Here is a 21745-nt window from a genome sequence, read left to right as displayed (position 1 = left end):
AAAAGCGTGATCGTTACCAGCATCGCCTTACTGGCACCTGTGCCGGTGGAATGTGTAAAAGATTTGAGCGAGGTCATTGCCAGTACCGCCTGACTGGCACGTAAAAGTACCCACTACACTCTCGAAGTGGTTGGTGTTAGGAAGGGCATCCAGCTGTAGAAACACTGCCAGATCAAGATTGGAGCCTGGTGCAGCCATCTGGTTCGCCAGCTCTCAGTCATTCGTCCAACCCATGCTAGCATAGAAAGCAGACGTTAAACGATGATGATGATGATGAAATAAACTCGACTGCTCTCACAAATGAGAATACTAAAAATGAACCCAACAGTTCTCAAAAATTAAGTTTAAAAAAGCGGAAAGATAATCCGGAATCCTTCTCCGGTACCGCATCAATTCCAAAATATAATCAGTTTGTGCCAGTCACGAGGCCAAACATCCCTGAAAGTTTCATCCAAATCCATCCAGCAGTTCTTGAGATATTTTGTCCATGGACAAACAAACAAATATGACTGAAAACAATACCTCTGCCTTTGCTAAGGCAGAGGTAATAATATTTTTGGATAGTTCTGAGGAGGCATAAAGATTCCATGAATATGAATTATTTCAATAAAATTGTTCCAGTATTTAATGCTTATTAATCCATCTATTTTTATTCAGAATGAAGAAATTTTAAAGAAATGCGTCCAAGACTACCAACAGAAAATCACCCGAGCAGAACAAAAACTGGCTGCCATCCGACAACAAGCTGAAGATAAACTAGAAAAGTGAGTATATTAAATTGTTCTGGATGACATTTTTAGATCAACTGAAGCTAGTAATAACATTGTCTTCTTATCTCAAAGACACAAATCTACAAGGTACTGTTGAGTGGATATCTTTCTGGTGCCAATAATACTGACCTCAGAAAGATGAAAAGTAAACTCCAACAATTAAATATCAGTCAAGCATTATACCAGCTCTAACTTCTATCACTTTTATAGTTAATAATATCAACTTAGATACAATTATTAGTAGTAATACTAACTGAGACATAGTGGTTATTAGTAATAATATTAGCTAAGACAGTGATTATTAGTAATATCAACTTAGTGACTATTTATTGGTAATAATGTCAACTTAGACATACTTGTTATTAATATTGGTTTCAAATTTTGGCACAAGGCCAGCAAGTTTAGGGGAGGGGATAAGTCAAATTCTATTGACCCCAGTGCTCAACCAATCCTTATTTTATCAGCCCTAAAAGGATGAAAAGCTAAGTTGATCTTAACGGAATTTAAACTCAGAATGTGCAGACAAAATACCACTAAGCATTTTGCCTGGTGTGCTAACAATTCAGCCAGCTCACTGCCTTTATACTTGTTGAGGTAAGGCAGCAATTCGGCCGAATTGTTAGCGTGCCAAACAAAATGCTTAGCATTTCATCCTATCTTCACGTTATGAGTTCAAATTCTGCCAAAGTTGACTTTGCCTTTCATCTTTTCAGAGTCGATAAAATAAGTACCAGTTGAGCACTGGGATCAATGTGACTTAACCCCTCTCCCAAAATTGCTATCCTTGTGCTAAAATTTGAAACCAATATTAAGACATAGTGATCATGAGAAATAATCTTAACTAAGATGTAGTGGTTAACAGCTAAGAAAGAAATTCAATATTTCCTTGTTATGAACAGTGTGTTGTAATTTAGCTAAACAACTCTGAGTAGATCCACGTTGAAAGGCATTCCCACATGGCTACCTTGTCTTGTTTTTCTTTGGGCATGTTAGGGCTTGCATCATATTCTTGAATGTCTCTGTTGTTTAAAACTATAGGGTATAGTTTGTAGGTGATTTAGCAACTATTTATCGCAGGTCAAATAACCATGTAGAACTGAGATCCTTAATAGTGTCCCCACAGGCACCATGGTACCCATCAACCCTCTTGTGGATGGAACTTCTGGAAGAGAATGACCCAGGAAGACATGGGACAAAGCATTGAAAGCTAATCTCAAGACACTTAGCCTTACAAAGGAGATGACTAAGGACCATGATATCTGGCACCTTGTTGTACTCAAGAAGTCGTGTCCACCACAGCAGAATTGGTACCAGTGTTGGTGCCACGTAAAAAGCACTGGTGTTGATGCCACATTCAAAACACTGGTGCTGTTACCACATAAAAAGCACCCAGTACATTCTGTAAGGTGGTTGGTGTTAGGATGGGCATCCAGCCCTAGAAACCATACCAGAACAAACAACAGCCTAGTGCAGCCCCTAGCCTTACCAGCTCCAGTTAAACTGACCGACCCATACCAGCATGGAAAATGGACCTTATATGGACTGGCTATCTTTTACTTGTTTCAGTCATTAGGCTGTGGCCATACTGGGACATTGCATTGAAAATTTCTTGAGCCTGGTACTTATTCTATCAGTCTCTTTTGCCGAATCACTAAGTTACAGGGACGTAAACATAACAACACCAGTTGTCAAGTAGTGGTGGAGGGCATCCCTAAACTAAAGAATGTACCACTTTGACACAAAATGAAACAAAGCCTATTCTTTCCTCAGTATTTGTTTATTGTTTGCTGGTATTGTTGATGCATCAAGAAGGGGAAAAAAAACACAATGTTGAACATCCTTTACAGTCTAATCACTTATCTTTTAATAGTAGGCAGCCAATTAAAAGCAGAAAATAAGTCAACTAAAGTCTATCTATCCAGCTACTGCTTTTTTTTTTTTTTTTTTTTACTTGAAATGTGGTAAAATCTAAAAATACTACTATTCTGTCAGAATTTCTCACACTTTCTCATAAAAATTAAAAAAAAAAGGAAGAAAAACATTCCAGTGTGATGAGTTGTTAAAAGAAGTATTTCCAAATGGTAGTAATAGCTTATTCAATGGGTTTTCTAACATGAGATTGTATCAACAATACAAGATATATACATTATTAGACAACATTACAAGTATACAAGTAATTTCAATTGAAAGGCAAATTCAGTGAAAGATTATCTGAGTAATATGTGATTAGTTCAAATTACAGTTTTATCTATTTATTTAATTTTAGCTCCAGGCCAGCAATTTTTGGTAGGTAAGGGCAAGTTAATTGCATCAACCCCCAGTACCTGGCTGGTGCTTTATTTTATTGACCCCAAAACGATTGAAGATAAAGCTGGCAGAATTTGTATTCAGAACATAATGAGACAGAAGAAATGCTTCTAAGTATCCATTTCTTCCAGCTCTTATCAGACATAACTTAGCTAAAAGTTAGGGTAAGAATGGTATTTAGTGAGTGTTGTAGGCAAAGTTTTCAATAGTTATTCAAAATATTGCCAATGAAAGGATAAGAATATTATAACATTCAAACTATATGCAGTATCAGTACATATGCTTCTGAACATACTGTCTGTGATCACCACTAACAGGGCACTAGCAATGGACATCATTGTCAAAGAATGTATTGCACTCTGTAAAAAAGGATAAATTTTTTCCAAACCCTGTCATTCCAATATACTATCTATCCATCAAGAAGCATTGTGTGGCAAAATACTTTCACCTAATTATGTCATGAATGATGTTATAAAACAATCAACAACTTAAGTGCTTCATTGACTTTTCAGAGTTTTACAGAAAAAAATACAGATGATAAACCTGATCTCATCTTACATACAGAAGTATGATGGCTAAATAATGACAAAGTTCTTATAAGGTTTATAAGTTTAATTGAAGAAACAACATTTTCTCAAACCCCAAAATCAAAATATTAACCAACAAAATTACTCTTGCTAGTCAGTGGATGTGGGTGTTTTATCACAGACAACTCAAATTCTTTAAACTTGGAGCTTGGAGAGAAAGGTTACTGATAAGCCCTGTAAAATTATTTAAAGAAAAACTGATTTTGTAGATTTTTCAGCTGAAGATCAAATTTCATGTACATTTTCCAAAAATGACATGTACAACTAATCATGACGCTAACTTTTCATCATTTCTTATCTGCCAGAATAGTCTGTAAAAAGTTTGCGTTACTATCATGGAGCTAGTTATCACTTTTTTTAAAATCTAAATCCTTTTACATGTTACATAAATCTAACAGATTCAAATGAATCTGTTGGAAGACTTGTTCAGATAAGAATAGAATATTTGAAACTTGAGATTTTGAGCTAAAATCCTTTTTTGCAGGTAACTTTTGAGATTTGGTTATTAGGAAAATATTTCCATTTTTAAAATGAATGGCATACAGAATAAAACCTCTTTTGGATCAACTTAGCTATGTGAATCTGTTTTCAACTTTTAGCATTATAATGCTCAAACTATAGATCTCAATTTATCAATGTATATTTTATTTTGATGACCATTTACAAACAGGCACATCATCACCATTTTGAGGCATCGGCCAGTGAAATTCAGTGCCAAAAATTACATTATTTTTAAATTACTTCTAAATTTTTTTTTTTTTTTGCATAAAAATATAGCTGTTTCACATTAATTTATCTTTGTTCTTGTGTTTGATGTTTATGTATAGGTCCAACTATTAATTTGTCTTTCAAATAAATTGGTACCATCACTGAGACTTATAAGAATGGTCTTAGATACAAGAAGGCTGAGGACTTCTGATGTAGAGTGTTTGCTACTAGCTTATAAAGTCTTCTATTACATTTCATTAAATCTTATTCATTTTGTTTTCTTACCAGAGCCAACTCTGAAATAGATAAAGTGCGACGTAGTACTTCTGCAGAAATTGCAAAATTGGAAGCTGCATTGAAAAAGAGTGAGGTTCAGGTTCAGTCCATGGAAAGGACAATAGAACAGAAAGTAAGTAATTTTCTTTCTTTTTTTCTTAGTACCCACTCCTTTTTTTTCCTTAGTTTAGTCTGAACATGTGTTTACCATTGAAATCTCAAAGCTACAAAATAATGTGAGATTAATTCAAAACAATGTGAATAAATAAGCATTACGTTTAAGCAAAGAAATCTGATGGTTAAGCAGTTAATATGGTACTTATATTTTTATTTACTGACAAAAGGAAAGAAAAAATATTAATGTAAGCAGGATTTCAGCTAAAAGAAAAAAAAGTAGGTTTCCCAAATAAATAGCATTAACTCTTCTCTACCAGAGATGTCCACAGTTCCTTGTCTTGAACATTAATTGATCTCTTTTTTTTTCTTTTTTCTTTTAGGCATTAGAGAATCAGGAATTAACTGCCATCTGTGATGAATTGATTGCTAAAGTTGGAGATGTGTCGTAGCAGTGACTTATTAATTACCCACCCCCTATCCCTTTCTAACAGACTATCATTTAGCTTTATCATTTTTTTCTTTGCTATCTCCTCTCTACATAAAATCTTTGATTCCTTGTTCTTCTGTTGTTTATTCCAAACTTTGAATGTATATTTTTCGTTTTCTGATTCACTACAATCTTTTGTTATATATTAGTGTTAGCACTGAACTTACTGTAAGCAATGTATTATTTTTATTTCATATTTTTTCAGTTACTATCTCTTTAGCCAATGTTTAACTTTCATTGAAGCAATATGAAAATGTTTTGTGCTTAACTTAAGAAATATATTACTCTTAAAAACAGTGTCAGTGCATATCAATTTGACCTATTAGAGGTCTTTTTATTTATTTTATATTTTTGTTACTGTTGAAGTTCTTCAACACTGAACTTGGAAACAAATTTTTTTTGTTTTTTTTTTTCCCCACAAAATTTCACATTTAAACTGTAATTTTTTTCTCATTACTGTTGATCTGTGATTTAAAATAACTTGCTCTTTTACACAAGAACCATAGTTCAATTATATTTTTTGTATTTATATAAGGATGTATATGTTGTTCATGCATACACACAAAGATATATATAATTGCTACAATAGTGAGTGTGTATTTTGTATACATCTTTACACACACACATTGTGCATTCAGGCACACTCTGGTGTGTGTGCGTATGTGTATATATAATTATATATACATATATAGTTATATATATATAATTATGAATATATATACACATGTAATACATATATATATATATATATAAATAATTATAAATATATATATACATGCATACATATAATTATAAATATATATATATACATATGTAATATATACATATATACATACATACACATATACACACACAGACATACATCAAACGTGTGTATTTGCATAAAGATAAAATGTTATATTTCACAAGTTCAATACTGTTTTACCGTTTGCCTAGTAAACAATATTGAAATACCTTTTGATTGGCGCTTGAATCTCTCAGATTATATGATCTGGCTCTGGTCAATGTTCTTCTTAATATAGTTGATATCATTGCTTTCTTGGATTCTCCCTCCTTATGTTGTAACCCGAGGGCTCTGCTGGAATCAGAGACCAAAACTTTTCCTCAACTTTTTGTGCTTTATGCCTTTCCTAGTCCTTCCCTTTCTCAGTCTCCAATCACTTACAGTTTAATTACAGATAAGTGGTTGATACAATTCCCCATTGTCGTCCAGATTATTTTCTGAAACCCCTGTGAATTTATTCACTTTAAAAGCCCATGTTCTGATGAAATTATGTTTATTATTAAATAAAAATAAATTTAAAATAAAGTTTATTTATTTATTTATTTAAAGAATTTAAAAGAAATTTTTTTAATTCTTTAATCACCAGAATTTTTTTTTGTTACAATTCTAGAATGGAAGCTTTTAAGTACCAGTCATATACTGCAGTCAGTTCATTTATCATCATCATTATCATCATAAATAATGTATTTTGTTGTGTATTTGGCAATACACATAGCTGTCAAGAATAGGTACTAGATTGATAAAAAGTATTGGTCAAATACTGATATCAGTTTAATTGATTTTTTTCCCCTGCCTCAAATTTTATCGCATCGTTTGTATGGTAGGTATTATTACTTACTTCGACAACCAAAAAATTAATTATAGACTGGAACAGTCTAAAATAACGTTCTCTGTTGCATTCAGGAATATTAATTGAAGAACTTCATCATTGTTATCGGTTAGACATTTTTCATGTTAGCTCAAATTAAATCCAATAAATCATCCCTCCATTTTTAATTCTGCATCCTCTGGCATGAGAATATGCTGGAGTTCTACAACTGTTGCCATTGGCACCAGCACTATAGAAATTCTCATCTTATGCTTTCTGCCTATGACACCACTCTGTAATAATCTGAATCACTATGAAGAAAATGGGCGAGAACTAGAGAAGTTGTCTTGTCAAATCTGGAGCTTTCCACTCCATGTTGGTTGCTATCTTAGTGAGAAAAAAAAAAGGTAGTGATGTGCTCCTTAGCAGAGCAAGTTACTCTGTTGCCTTAGTCTGCCTAGATGATATTTTCACTTCATAGTTGAATGTTTAAGAATAAAAATATTCCCAGTGAAACAGCATTGTTGTAATTAATATCAGTGATATAAGGTTTTCACTAGATCACTTACCAGAGAGTAGGTTATCCATTAACTCCTGAGCCTGATGATTTTATCAGTTGCCAACTGTTCCCTGCGGCATAGCTAATAATAAAGGGTCCTCCTCAAGAGACACTGTTTACTTCTGAACAGTTTCCTTCATACTGCTTTAATATTATCTTCAAAGCCATTTTCTTTTCTCCAGTTCCCTACCTTCCCCTCATCTGGTTGTATGCTGATTGCCTGCTACATTAGAATGTCCAGTGATTGACATAGAAGCTTATTGGGTTATATTAGTAAACATGGCTGCTTAATTGATTAGTTTTCACACTTATTTTGTATTGATGGAGTGACAGAATTAGTAGATCAGTGGATAAAAATGTCTTGCAGTATTTTGTTGTCTTTTTACATTCTGAGTTCAAATCCTGCTACGGTTAAATTTGCTTTTCGTTTTCCCAGTCAAATTACTTGGCCCTAAATAATCAGATATATATAAATTGCTCTCCCAAAATGTGGTCTTGTGTCTATATTAGAAATTATGATTTTGCTTTAATAAGTCTAACTGTTCCATTTGCCAATCCACAGTTGAAACTTGTACCAATGGGAGAAACCATTAATAGTTTTATTGAGCTCCAAACACAGGATCTTTGGATTCATTTGTGTGACATTTCTGGAAATAACGTGAATTTTTCTCCAGACCATTCATTAACTTTTTAAACCTTGCCATATAAAACCAGAGTATACAAGGAAGTAGAGGTAAAAGTTATATAAGTATTGATGTAGATTTTTTCCTGCAAAGTATTTAACGAGTCAAAACACCATAATTCTCACATAGATCACAGGCCCAAAGTTTTAAATTTTAGGGAGATGATTGTGTTGATGTTTTGTTTTGTAGCAGTGACTGTAGTTAAATGGCTCTACTTATAAAATTTATTTAGGTTATAGTCTTTATTTCTCAAGAGCTTATTTTTACAACACAGTACTTAACATGATAAATACTATGCTAACTGGATCCGAAGCAGTTAGATATGTTGTAGTCAGTTTGTGAATTGGATTTTTTTTTAACAGAAAAAAGAGGAAGTGGAATCCGTTTCAAGATTTTAAAATGGGCTTAGTTAATTTCATCTTATTTTGTTACTGAAAGGGACTGAGAAGTACTTGACCTGAGATAGTATTCAAAATAGCTAACAATACCACCATCCAACAACCCTTATTTCTTATACATTTTACCAAAGTTGCAGTAGAAAAGCTATTAATAATCATTATTTTACCAAGCCCTTTATAATACTGATTTTAAATATCAATGAGTTTTGCTTTGGCAGAAAAATAATTGCAAATTTTTCAAAGATTTAGTTTAATAAATCTAAAGTTTGAATTAAAATATTTATTAAAATTTTAAGATTTTTTATCAGCGTAGTTTGCCAGCATTTGAAGAATAAGCAAAAAAAACTTATTGGCTGTAAATTTAAAGAAGCTATCTTCATCAATGTTAATTGTTTAAATGATACTGCTAAAGCACATAATCTATTTAATACAAGCATGTGTGTGTGTATATCAGAGAAGTTTCAGAGTCTGTGATTTTGTAGATGTGGTTGCAAATCGCATGAGACTGTTTGGTTTATCTGTATGAGTGAAAGTGGTTGAGTGTTATATATGAATGAGAATGGGAAGATTGTTGCAGAAAGCAACATGGAGTTGATCAAGAATTAATGACAATAGTTTTATTAAGATTAGATTTAGATTAATCAAAGAAATAAGAGTGTTAGAGTTTGCTTGAAGTATTGTAGTACAGAAGTAGAAAAAAAGAGGAAAATAAAGAAAGTTTCTAATAATGCAGAAAGTTTTACAAAATCCTTTGTATTTCAGAAGGAAACAGTCCAAGAAAAAAATTTTTTTTTAAATGGTTTTTGTAAAACATTCTTCATTGTTAGGAGCTTTCTTTGTTTTCCTTTCTTTTTCTAATCAAAAGAAAATTAATATTTCTTAGATACAGACAGAGTTCAGCACTAATGCAATAACATTACTACCCTAACTAAAATGTCTAGTCTGACATTTCTGTTCATATAAAAAAAAAAAAGGAAAATGAAATCAGAATGGAGAAACAAGCTTAGAAACATAAACACAAAAAATTTTTTTTTTTTTTTTAATACTTATTCCCTCTCCCATGAAACTTTAAAAAATTATGGAAAAAGAAAAAAATAGATATCCACCCTTCCCCCTTTTTACCCTCTATCCTGCCAATGTTTGACATAAATTATTTTTAAAGAATGAGTATTTAATCCTCAGGTAATTCTTCCCATTTGGAAACTGTCCATAACTGTTTAGCTCCCTATTTAGTTTAAGTTTACTGCTTCACAATGCCATTTATTTTCGTTTTACAAATTTTTTCTGATGTTTTTCTCTTTTTTTGTATCTTTTTATGTTGTTATTTTGTCAGTATTTAAGTATTTTGTTCTTGTGTTCTGAATAACTGTAGGCTGGGATAAAAATATTCTGCACTGTTTTAGAAGAGCTATTTGCTGGCTAATTTTATAGTGTGTCCACTGGTAATCTACTTTGTTCTCAAATGGCTCAGTCCATCTGGCTATAAAATAGTAACTACAACTTCATAAAGCCCACAACACTACAGGCAGTGTGATCATGTTAAAAATAAGTGTTTATTACTGTATTTGTAATTCCAACTTAACAGATTTTACTTCAAAGTGGGCAGAGTGGTTCCAAAGTGAGATTAACACTGAAAGATTTCTGTAATAGGAAATACACCAAAGCAAAACATCAAAACATCATTGAACGGTGTCAACAATGTAAACCTGCTTGGTTAATTTGAAGTTTTGATCAGCCAAGCAGTGAGGTAAATAGCTCATCATATGGTTCTCATAATGATTATTATTTTGATTTGTAACTTTTGTAATACCTGCAGAATTGTCCTGCCATTTCTACACAAATGTCTAAAAGTTCTGCTTTCTGTTTGTATTTTATATGCAGGAAATGTTTTTGTTTTTTTTATCAGATTAAGCATAAGCAAATACACCTTTAGATGTTGCAAACAATTACGAATATCTTAAATGGAAACTTTGATTCCACAATAAATTGTTACATTGTTGAATATAAAAATATATTCCTGGCCTTCGAAATGTTCAGCTAAAAAGCAAAGAAACTGCATCTGATGTGCATAAGTATGAAATTCTGTCAAGAATAAACCTTCTGTACTTGAGATTTTTGCCTGCTTGTCTGTGAACAGTTCTAATTGCAGGTTGGCTTATTAAGGTTCAGCTACAGTTGCTGGTAGTGTGAAGGTTGAAGCCACATTCATCCACAAAAATTACTGATTTTCCAAAAGGAATTAGTTTTCACAAACCATTTAGTACATGCATGTCTAGTAATAAGATTGAGTCAGTTTCTATTCTCAGGCACTAGAACCAGCATTTACAGTCTTTGAGTAATGCTTCTCATTTTTTATAGTCAATTATTCTGTTTACAGACTTCAAATTAATGCCTATGGGCTGAGCAAGGTCCTTGCACTCAAATCCATGAGCATAATCTGTAAGCTGATCATGAGTTTTGTTGGACACTGGTATCATCTGTATTCTACATCCACTTGATGCTACTTGTGAAAGCATTACAACAAAGCATTATTTAGAGAACGGTTTCAGTGAAATGTATTCACTATGTACTATTCTCATTTTGATGTGATATGTGTTGAATTACAAACACTGTAGTGAACTTGCTCTGCTGGCTATGTATACAACATAAATACTAAGACTTCAAACAGTGCCCTGACTATCCAGTACTTAGGCAGCTTACAAAAGTCTAAACTATACACACATCTTCAGTCAAAAACTGTGATCACTTGGAAGTTTTAAGGAAGAAAGAACTTAATGTTTTATGATTTTTGAGAGTGAAAAGGGTTAGGTGTTTGTGTAAATGAGAATGAATTTCACAGAGCATGAAAAGTAAGCTTATTTGGACTTCTTTTGTCAACAAAGGATGCAGACATCAGGAGACATGCACACAATAATAAGACAAGATAAACATTTGACAGCCTTAAACAGTCTGGCTGAAATGCATGATCTTTTGCATCTGTACAAAGGCCTTAGGCAGGAGGCAGTTGTGGAAATTTTTACTGAATTGATGTTAACATTGTAAAATTGCAAATAAACAAATTAAAACTTATTTATGTTTCTTTTCCTTTTTAAATTAACTCTCCACTGTATTCATGATACCAGTCATCTTTCATAGTGCGTTCGGTGATTATTTGTTGTTCGAATTCAGATACAAATTTACTCTCCTAAAACACTGAGCCTGGTCATTAAAAGCTGGCAGGGAGGTTTTTACTGGATTGTTTTGCAAATAAGAATATTTTGCAAGGATTGTTGTACAGCTTATGAATTGAACAAATGTACATTGACCACCATTTAGTTAAAAACCAAATTTCCATCTTCAGTGTAATTTATTTAGTCCCCAGTTTCACTTGTCTTGCACTGACAAATTTAATTTGAGGTTAAAAATGTGAATATTACAATGCAAATTTCCCCTTCCTTAAACTAAATATGTGACTTCATACTTGCAAAGTAGTCATGAAATTAAGTATACAAAGATAGTAAGTCGATGGATTAATAGCCTTCTAGAACAACTGCATGTATGAGAGATATCTTCAGTTCATTCTTCCCCAAAACAATTTTATCAAATGTATTTGAAAACAGCCAATGTTAGCAGCAAAGTTGAACTTTCAATAATCCAGTACATATAATCTAACTACATTTTTTTATTACACTAAACATGTTCAGTACTCACATGAAATGTCATTCCTATGGCACAGAGGACATAATTTTATTTCTCTCAGCTGGGAAAATCCAATTAGCACTCCCTCCCCAATACATATATATATTTGAGCAACCCAGGTTCAACTTGAAACTCAACCCATCTACTCCAGACCTGCATACCAATCATTATCATCATTGTTTAGAGTCTGTTTTTCATCTGGCATAGGTTAGACAGTTTGACTGGAATTAGTAAGCCAGTGAGCTGAACCAAGCTCCAGTCCGTTTTGGCTTACTTTCTCTGGCTGAATGCCCTTCCTAACACCAGTTACTCCAGAAAGTGTGCCAGGTGCCTTTTATATGTCACTGGAACAAGTACCTTCTACATGTCACTGGTGCTTTTCATGTGTCACCACAACTATGATTTTACTTAGCTTGATGTGTCTTCTTAAGCACAGCAAATTGCCAACAGTCTGTGTCACTTGTCATTGCCTCTGTGAGACTCAACATTATTCCAGTTAGAGATTGTGAGCATAAAAAGTTAAAAAAAAGGAAAAGCAAAACTATATAAATGAATTTATATTCTAGATGAGTATGCTTACTTTTTATCATTTTAGCATCCATTTCTCCTTTTTTTTTTTCTGTATGGGTATGTTTTGTTATTATGAATCCAAGATGGTATTAATGAGAAATAGCTATAGAAATATAGCAGAAATAGATGTGCCAATGACTGGTGTAGCAGCATTATAGTAAACTGCTACTGCTACAAAGATAAAGGTGACACCTTAGACAAGAATAATTACAGAGGTATCAGATTGCTGGACAAGACTATGGAAGTTAGAGAGGGTCGTAGCTCAACTAATAAGGAAGAGAGCCTGGATGAGATGCAGTTTGGTTTTGTACCTAGGAGAAACACTATTGATGCTATTTTTCTGGAAAGCCTTTGATGGTCAATGAGGACACTTAGGATAGATGAGTGGTCAGCTCGAAAATGGTTTAAACGATTTCACAGTGGAGACCTGAGCCTTAAAGATTGTGGATGCCCATCTGTCATTGATGGCAGTCAATTAAAGACCGTCATTGAGAAAGATCCACGTAAAACCAATCGGGAACTGGCAAAAGAACTTCAAGCTAGTCAGAAAACTGCCTGCAACCATTTGCATGTGATTGGAAAATCAAAAAAGCTCAACAAATGGGTACCACACAATTTGAATGAAAATCATAAAATGCGCAGATATGAAATTTGCTTGTCACTCCTCCATAACCAGACCAATCCATTTCTCAACTGTATTGCAACTTGCGATGAAAAGTGGATTCTGTACAATAATAAAAAACATTCTTCGCAGTGGCTGAACCAAAATGAAGCAGTGAAAACCTTCCATAAACCCGAGCTCTTCAAAAAGAAGGCAATGGTAACTGTTTAGTGACATACTGCTGGACTCATCCACTATAACTTCTTAAAACCCAGAAAAACCATTACTGCAGAAACATATTGCCAAAATGAATAAAAAACTGCTACTCTTCCATCCCAGACTGGTCAATTATAAGAGGGCCAATCATTCTTCATGACAATGCTCGATCAAATATTTCACTAATGATGCTCCAGAAGTTGAGGGAACTTGGCTACGAAGTTCTTCCCCTCCCAGCTTATTCCCTAGATTTTTCTCCTACCAACTACTACTTTTTCAAGCACTGATGGTTTCCATGTAACATGACCAGCAAAACTTGTTACATTAAAAAAATTCACACTTCTTAAAAGTGACATTTGAACTTAACCAGCAAAGATTGTAAAATTGCACTTTCTGTGAAGTAAACTTTATGGAAATCACACAATCATTTTTTTTCTGGGAAATCATTTAGCTGCATACTTGTGTTTAAACTATTGAGTTTGTACAATGATATGCACTTGGCCATGTCATGGACGTGCAGAGTATTTATCATTTACTAATGAAAATAGAGGTTCTTTTCACGCAATTATTTTTTATCATAGTGGCTAAGTAAACAGTACACAAGTGCAGAGAAATTGAAGGCAACTTTATATGGAGAGGAAAATGAAAACTGAGTAGTTAATTGCTATTTTGGATGTTGTGTGTCTAATCTCCAACTCTAGTGTACACAAAGACAAGTTTATTTCAATTCCTACTGAAGTTGGAGAAGGCAAGCATAAGGAAATCTGTAGCACTTCTAAAATTTGAAGAGATGATCATGCAGAATAGTTAGTAGCAGATTCAGCACAACTGATATATTCTCAAGGCACTGGAAATCATAAAAACAATGGGAACATCACCCAACGACTTCAAAGTTGGTGTTGGGTAAAGTCAACGTTTTAAAGAAGAGACATGATCTATCAGTCCATCACTACTAAACTCACAAGCAAAAGGGCAAAAGCTCGCTTGATCTCAATTTTCAGTGCATGGTGGGTCCTATTTGTTAGGAAATACTTAATCCACTGAAGTAGCTTTCCAGTGACTCCAGCGTTGGATAATTTCTTTAACAGCATATAGTAGTCGACTCTGTCAAAGGCCTTGCTGAAATCAATGTATATGACATTGGCATTGGAGCCTTCATTTAGTGCATTTACGATGTCATCAAAACAGTGGAGGAGTAGTATTAGACAGTCCCTCCCATTACGAAAGCCATGCTGGTTGCAATTTAGAAGATATTGACTATGATAAAGAGATTTTTATATAAAATGTCTACTTCCTGTGGACTTATCAAAATCCCTAACTCAACATTACTTACTGTAAAAAAAAAAAAAAGCACACTAAGATACCTTTGGCATCAAACTGAAGCCATCAATACTCCTACAATCAGCACAATGTAATATACTGTATCAGAGAGACATTTAAATAAAGATCATTTCATGAGAGAAAACCATTAAACTAACACTACAAGAAATATACAAAATGAACGAGCCAAGAATCAAAAGTTGCAAATGTTTGTGGGATTTAGCCCAACTCCTGTTTCCTTTGCCCTAACAGATGAAAGAAATCTGTTGCATAAAAGGTTAATCTTTCACAGGTAACTTTTTCCAAAAAAAAAGGTTGCAATCTATTCTAGATCAATGTAGATGAAACTAAGGAATATTAGAATTAGGACAGTATTTGACACAAACCATAAGAAAGTAATTTATGAGAGATATAAATTCATACATAAAAGAATGTAAAAGAATTATTGCAAGTGATAATATGCTCTAAATGTCACTGTAACAAAGTACAGGCACTTGAAAAAAGAAAACAGGCATATTCAGACAATGTTGGCAGTGGAGTAGCAGAAACTGCAAGAGACTCAATTACTATATTCTAGGTTCAATTAAATTTACAACCAACCCTTTGAAAAGTAAGTAGCAGATCTGTGCTGGAGAAGAGTAAGCCTTGTTCCAAGTGATATTAGGACAAACAAATTTTAAATCTTAATCACAGAAGTTTTTGTGATTATTAATACTGGCATTGTTTATTATAAAAGCATAGAGAGGGAGCATCTGCATAGGAGTTCAACAGGCAATAGCAGTCAAATCACTTTCAAATCACATCTTAGAAAGGATACATTGGATACTCTAGTCTTTGATACGCTGTCTGAAAGTTAGATGAGAAGGTATAAGTGAAACACTTTTGATCACGTGTAGGTCTGCTCAAACAATGTTACCCAACCACATTTTATTTCTTCTATGAATTCAAGGCCTTGTGTAGAATACCAGATGATATGCTTTGACATTGTTACCACAATTGGCTTTAAATACTAGTAGTGTTGACTTTGCTTTCCAACAAAGAAGAAATTGGGCAAAAATCAGTCCTGAATCAAACAGACCTCTCCTCAGAAGCTTGATCAGGACTGACTTAGGCTTAAAAAATAACATAACTGTCTATCGAATGTTCTTAATTATAAGAACATTTGATAGACAGTTAGTGTTATTTTTTTAACCCTGAGAGGCTATAAGCAAAGATTTAGCCATCAGAAATGCACTAAGACTTTGAAAAGGTCTGAAATACCATAAACAAAATGAACTTAGAAAGAAATATTTACAATTATAATATTTTCAAAAATATTTTTTATTTATAAGTATTAAAAAGATGGGCATATTTTCCTTCCAAAATTTAAACATCATATGAAAGACCAAAAACAAATGAGCCAGTTTACGGGGGGGGTAAAAAAAAATTTTTTTTTCGATTTCTATTCTTTTCCTTTTTTTTTTTTTTAGAAAGCTTATAAAATAAGATTTAAATATTCACATTAAACAAAAGTTAGTCACTCAGAAACTAGGCCCAAGATATGACAGTGTTGAGGTATTTCTTGAATATTCAGAAGGACCATTTACATTTTTCAAAGTTCACTGTAATTTCTTTTTTAAATGGAGGGAAGGGAGACTTGATTTTTTTTTATATAAACAAATAGGAATGATGGCAGTTTTGACACAAGTTATTTTATAAGACACACACACACATAAACCATGTAAAATTTCACTTAATATTTAACACTAATAATAATAATTTCTACCATTAGTACATGGCCATAACATGAAGGAAGGGGTACAGCCAACCTAATCAACTTCAGTATATAAATGATACAAATGTCATTTGAACTAAGACCATAAAGAGATGTAACTAACGGTAGAGATTAATTCAAAGTATGGTAACACTTAGAAATTGAAAATTAAGAGCAGTAAGAAATTATATACAACTAGGCTAGTGACGTGTGTATGTATTGAATAGTGTTAAAAATGATTCTACAAAAATCCTTAATATTGCCATGCTTCAAAATAAATTAATTCAGCAGTATCTACTGTTTGTATAAGCTCAGGAAGTTCGCCTTCCTATTGCTTCAAGGTAAAATGCTGTAGTGAATTTTAGGTATGTTTTTATTAATAATTACAACTCAAATAAATTTGGTAATGAAAAGAAAGTTTTAGTATTTAAAATGTTTTTGAAATCTATCTTATAGTCATAATTTTCAAATTGTCAGTTTTAGTTAATAACATCAATTTCTTTAAACTAGATAGGAGACCAGTATTTCTAAGTCAACCTTGGCAGTATTAAATTCAGAATTATAGGAGGAGGAAACTAAATAGCATAAAACATGTCATCTAGTTCTGCCATCTCACCATGTTCATTAATATTTCCAAGCTCAAAAGAAAAACCATTTTGGGAAGGGAAATATATTAGACACATTAGACATGATGGTCAATAACTTATCTTTATAGTGTGTGTTTTTCACACATGCATTTGATTCAAAGGTAACAGTGAGACAAATGCCAATTCTGGAAGACAAGTTTATAAGCATTGATTGCACAAATTGCAGTTTATACTGTAGAAATTACAACAGACATTTGTTTAGATCACAAGACAAACACAAAACATTTTGTTGCTCACTTTAAAATAAGTACAGTATACAACCTCTGTAATTTTGAGAGCGAGATTTTACACATCTATTTGAGGAAACACAAAGAGATGTAATGTTGGTTCTCTTGAGAGACCAAAAATCCAGATGCTAGTTGCAGCAGTGTAGAAGTGCCTACAAACAAAGCAACTATTCTCACTATCACTATTTGATCTACTATGATATTTATAACCAGTTTTGCCACAAATTCTATTTCTTTCATGATTACAGGTAAGGAAAGAATAAATCCAGTTTTGCTTCAATGACTGCCAATTGCACCAAAGGAAATATTCCTAAATTGAAAATATATTTTGTGTCAGTCTGATTCAAAACTGGAGACAAAATACTTTATCAGCTGCATAAGGAAACAATTTTATTTTAGGAGGTTACTGTTTGTATAGTTTCTTTTTTTTTCAAAGAAATTTATAACTTATTCCTGGTGACCAATTTAGGTATAAATCTAAAGAAATTGTTTTATTTACATTGAATCTTATGCCTCCTTTATGTTTTAATCACCATATAAATCAAACACACATTTAAATACTATCATTACCAGGCATGCTCTCAACACCTCATCAATACAAAAACCACCTGTCTAGCATGACTAAAGGAAATTTATCAACAAAATCATTTTTGGACAAGGAAAATATAGAAAAGTATAAGACCTACAAACACAGTGAACTTTGGGAGATCAACAGAAAGAGGTGTGGTAGACAGAGCTCACTGGCTATACTAATTTCTAAAATAAAGGGGGATGGGGATGACTGAGAAAATGAGGACAACAGATTAATAACTTTTGTTATGTGTAATTAACAAGACTTAGCTACCAGTCCTCAATCCCACCTCATACTATCACTCACCATCTCAATAGCACTGTAGACTCCTATCAAATCACTTGATTATGCCCAATAAATTTTACATTTCATATTTAATTTTTTTTTTTCAAGTTTATTTTATTTAATTTACATTTCTTCTTAATAAAATCTTTTACGTTTTCCTTCTTGGTGTTTCTGGTAGGCATAGATCAGTACAAAAGCACCAATCACAAAACCAATGACAATTATAATTAGTGTAATTATTTTCCATGCACTCCATGATGAAGGGTTGACAGCTACATGATCTGAAATAGTAAAAAAAAAAAACAGTTTTTATCGCCACCTTAAGCTCATGGCACTTTATAGAGGTAAGCGAACCTCTACAAGAATCATTCCCACCAATGAAATGCAACTCAAATTGAGTTGCAGAATAATTCTTGAAAAACACATAATTTTGACTGGAGGACATGTTGAATGTGTAAGCCATCAAGAAAACAGATAAGTAACAGTGATTAAAAAAAAAAAAACTGATCGAATGTGGAGGGCTATTTAGTTCCATCATATGCATTTCTCTTGTACCAGTGGCAAGATAAAATGTACCAAGTCTCAAAAGGATTACACACACAATAACAAAGACTAGCAGTTTTCTCTGCTGTTTGAATCAGAAAGAGAAAGAGGTAAAAGTGATGAGATTCTGTGGCAACAGTCATCCAATCCATGCCATCATACGAAAAAAATTTTTTAAAGGAGGGGGGGGGGATTTGATGATGAATTTTGGCTTAACACCGTACAATATAAATCCGTGACAGAGCATCAGATTATTTGTCATGATTCAAGTAGAAAGGACTACATGAAGGGAGGTAATTACAAACCACGGTCACAGTTTCTCAGGAAAAATTAGATTTTAGAGTTATGCCAGAAAGATAAAAAGGTTCTCCAAAAACAATTTTGACTTAGAATTAAAAGCAAATTTAATCATAATTTCTGTTTCTATATATACTGATCATACAGACTTGTCAAACTGTATATAATATGCTTTAGTGAGGAGGTCTAAGACCAAAACATGTCCCTTACTTTCACCAGTTAGTTTCAAAGACAAAATCTTGACATTGTCTATATTACCCCAAAATTCTGATCAATTTTATTGAAAATATGTTTGTTTTTTAGATTTTAAACACTTCATAAGTTTTTTTTATTCTAGTTGTTTGGTTAAACCTTGGTTCATTGAAGTTTTTAACTTACTACATTACATATGTAAGATCCTCCTATATTTATGTTAAATAAGCAGGACACTTGCTAGAGTACAGATAATGAAGTACAGAAAATTTGACAATTGTCAATTTTTCTGCATGTCCTCTCCAACATATTTTAAACAGTTTACTACAATGGAACATATTAATTTAATATTAATAAAACAACTATGGCTTTCTGTTAACACATATAGATTGACTATCATGATACAATCCAATTTAACCTGTTACAATTAGTGAGAAATTCTCAAAAATTAATGAGTCACAGATAAATCAATACAGTCCACAGTCCACAATCCAAGAGGTTGGAAGTTTGAATATCATTACCAGCACTGTCACAAATAATGCTGAATGGCTGAGCCAACCTATTCATAAATAATAAAGATTATTATAATTATTGCTACAAGCAACAAAGCTTTAGTAATTTGCAGGGAAGAGCTCATATATAGTCACAAGGACAAAACCAGCAAAACTGACACTCAACATATTAGTAACATATTTTGTGCTAATGTATGTAAGGTTTACAATAGCTAATCTGTGGTGACCTTTCAGGGGTTCTCAACCACTTTATATCTTTTATTCTGGTGAACCACCATATTCATTCTATGTTTAAAATTAACTTTATAGGAACTTCTTTCAAAATTTTTGTTTCGTTTTTCACATATTAACTCGTGTAAATTGAACTAAGTAAAATGTTAGAAAAAGAAACCCAGCTGTTTCTTACAATACATACATCTAAAGCAAAATCTTTTCAGGGGCCCTTAAAATACTATTGTGGATCCTAAATTTACTATTTTATGTGTGTCCCCAAAAATCTTATATGGACCTTCAGGGTCCAAACGAACATTAATAGAGAACCACTGCTTTAGGTTAAACATATTACACTTCTTTCTCTGCCAAGAAAACCAATTCCATTTACTGTTAATGAACATCTGTAAGAATAGCATGGTTTCTCCAATAATTTAATGTAAATAGTAAAAGTTGGTAGAAAAATATTTTAGTTGTAATAAACATAAAAAATGAATGCAAAGCAATCAACATAACCTAGGGGTGATGCTTTGAGATAACAACAGATAGTTATAAGGAAATATTAGAAACAGTAATCTTACCTCTAGGTTGAGCAGAGAAATCTGCAGAAGGAACAACATCTTTAAAATTTTCTGCATCCTGAAGAAGAAAAATGTTACAAATTAACATTACAATGTCACTGATAAAGAAAATTAAATTTTGAAACCCGAAATGTCAAGAAATTACTTACCACTTCAGGAGCCTCCAATTCATAAAATTTGACTGATAAGATATCATGATTATCTGGAAAAAAATTTCAAAGAATATATTAATTTTTGATAGAGCATGGGGGTTGCTGCAAAAAGAGATTTAAACTCCTGACAAGCACAAATCATTTTCCATTTTTGACTCACTATTAGAGCCATTTCACTTTCTTTACTAATACTGTGGGGAAAACACAATTGTCATAGCACAATTTTGTTTTAACTAAAATACAGAACTTTGTACCCAGACAAAAGAAACCTATAAACATTTAGAGAGAATCAATGCAATGCAGTGTGATCAGAATTTTAAAAAACAAAAATTTAAAAAAAAAACAAAAAAGTTAAGGAGAGGAATATGAAGTAGACTAATCTATTCCTTTTACTTCAATCACTATTAATTTTTATCACTGCAAATTGAATTAAACACTGTCTTATTAGCAGACATATTCCAAAATAAAGCACACTACAAATGTGTTCCAAATGATATTCAAAATAACCATTACTATAGAAATATTGATTGTCCTCTTATTTTGAACACAATTTACCAAAATTGATGGGCAAAGGCATGTTGACAGGCAGATCTAATTTAAGAGATTTAAAAATAGTCAAGTAAAGAAGTATTGTAAAAGTATTTATTTTTAATTTAATCAGCAAAATTAATGTATCAAACCAAACATTGAAGAATAAATTTACTTATCAGACAACAGTAGCAATTAGTAATTGTGAAAAAAATAAACAAAATGTGCTTTTGATATGTTATCAGACTTCACTGTGAATAGCCACGTAGGCCAAACAATTTATTAGCAATACAATAAAATTAAACTGACCCCTACAAACTATTTACACAGAAGAGACAATAGAGAAAGAATCAGGAAACAATGGGTAAATTTGCAAGA

At 32.5% G+C, this 21745-nt stretch overlaps 2 protein-coding genes across 16 annotated transcripts in view; one reads left to right on the top strand and one right to left on the bottom strand.

Annotated features, from left to right (window-relative positions):
- LOC115219128 (protein PFC0760c) overlaps positions 1-5325 on the top strand; it is a 328821-nt gene extending 323496 nt beyond the window's left edge. For all 14 annotated transcript variants that reach the window (XM_036508956.1, XM_036508957.1, XM_036508958.1 and 11 more), the window contains 3 exons: positions 658-764; positions 4661-4781; positions 5146-5325. In XM_036508956.1, coding sequence (XP_036364849.1) covers positions 658-764; positions 4661-4781; positions 5146-5214 — 297 coding nt within the window. In that variant the 3' untranslated portion in view covers positions 5215-5325. The remainder of the gene's footprint in view (positions 1-657; positions 765-4660; positions 4782-5145) is intronic.
- A 10997-nt stretch (positions 5326-16322) lies between these two features.
- The window catches only part of LOC115218888 (vesicular integral-membrane protein VIP36), a 34963-nt gene continuing 29540 nt past the window's right edge, over positions 16323-21745 (bottom strand). For both annotated transcript variants that reach the window (XM_029788883.2, XM_036508967.1), the window contains exons 7-9: positions 20837-20889; positions 20688-20745; positions 16323-18633 (exon numbers count right to left, since the gene is read on the bottom strand). In XM_029788883.2, coding sequence (XP_029644743.1) covers positions 18488-18633; positions 20688-20745; positions 20837-20889 — 257 coding nt within the window. In that variant the 3' untranslated portion in view covers positions 16323-18487. The remainder of the gene's footprint in view (positions 18634-20687; positions 20746-20836; positions 20890-21745) is intronic.

The sequence above is a fragment of the Octopus sinensis genome, linkage group LG14 (assembly GCF_006345805.1).
Source record: "Octopus sinensis linkage group LG14, ASM634580v1, whole genome shotgun sequence".
NCBI classification, from domain to species: Eukaryota; Metazoa; Mollusca; class Cephalopoda; order Octopoda; family Octopodidae; genus Octopus; species Octopus sinensis.
This window is presented reverse-complemented; position numbering and strand designations above follow the sequence as displayed.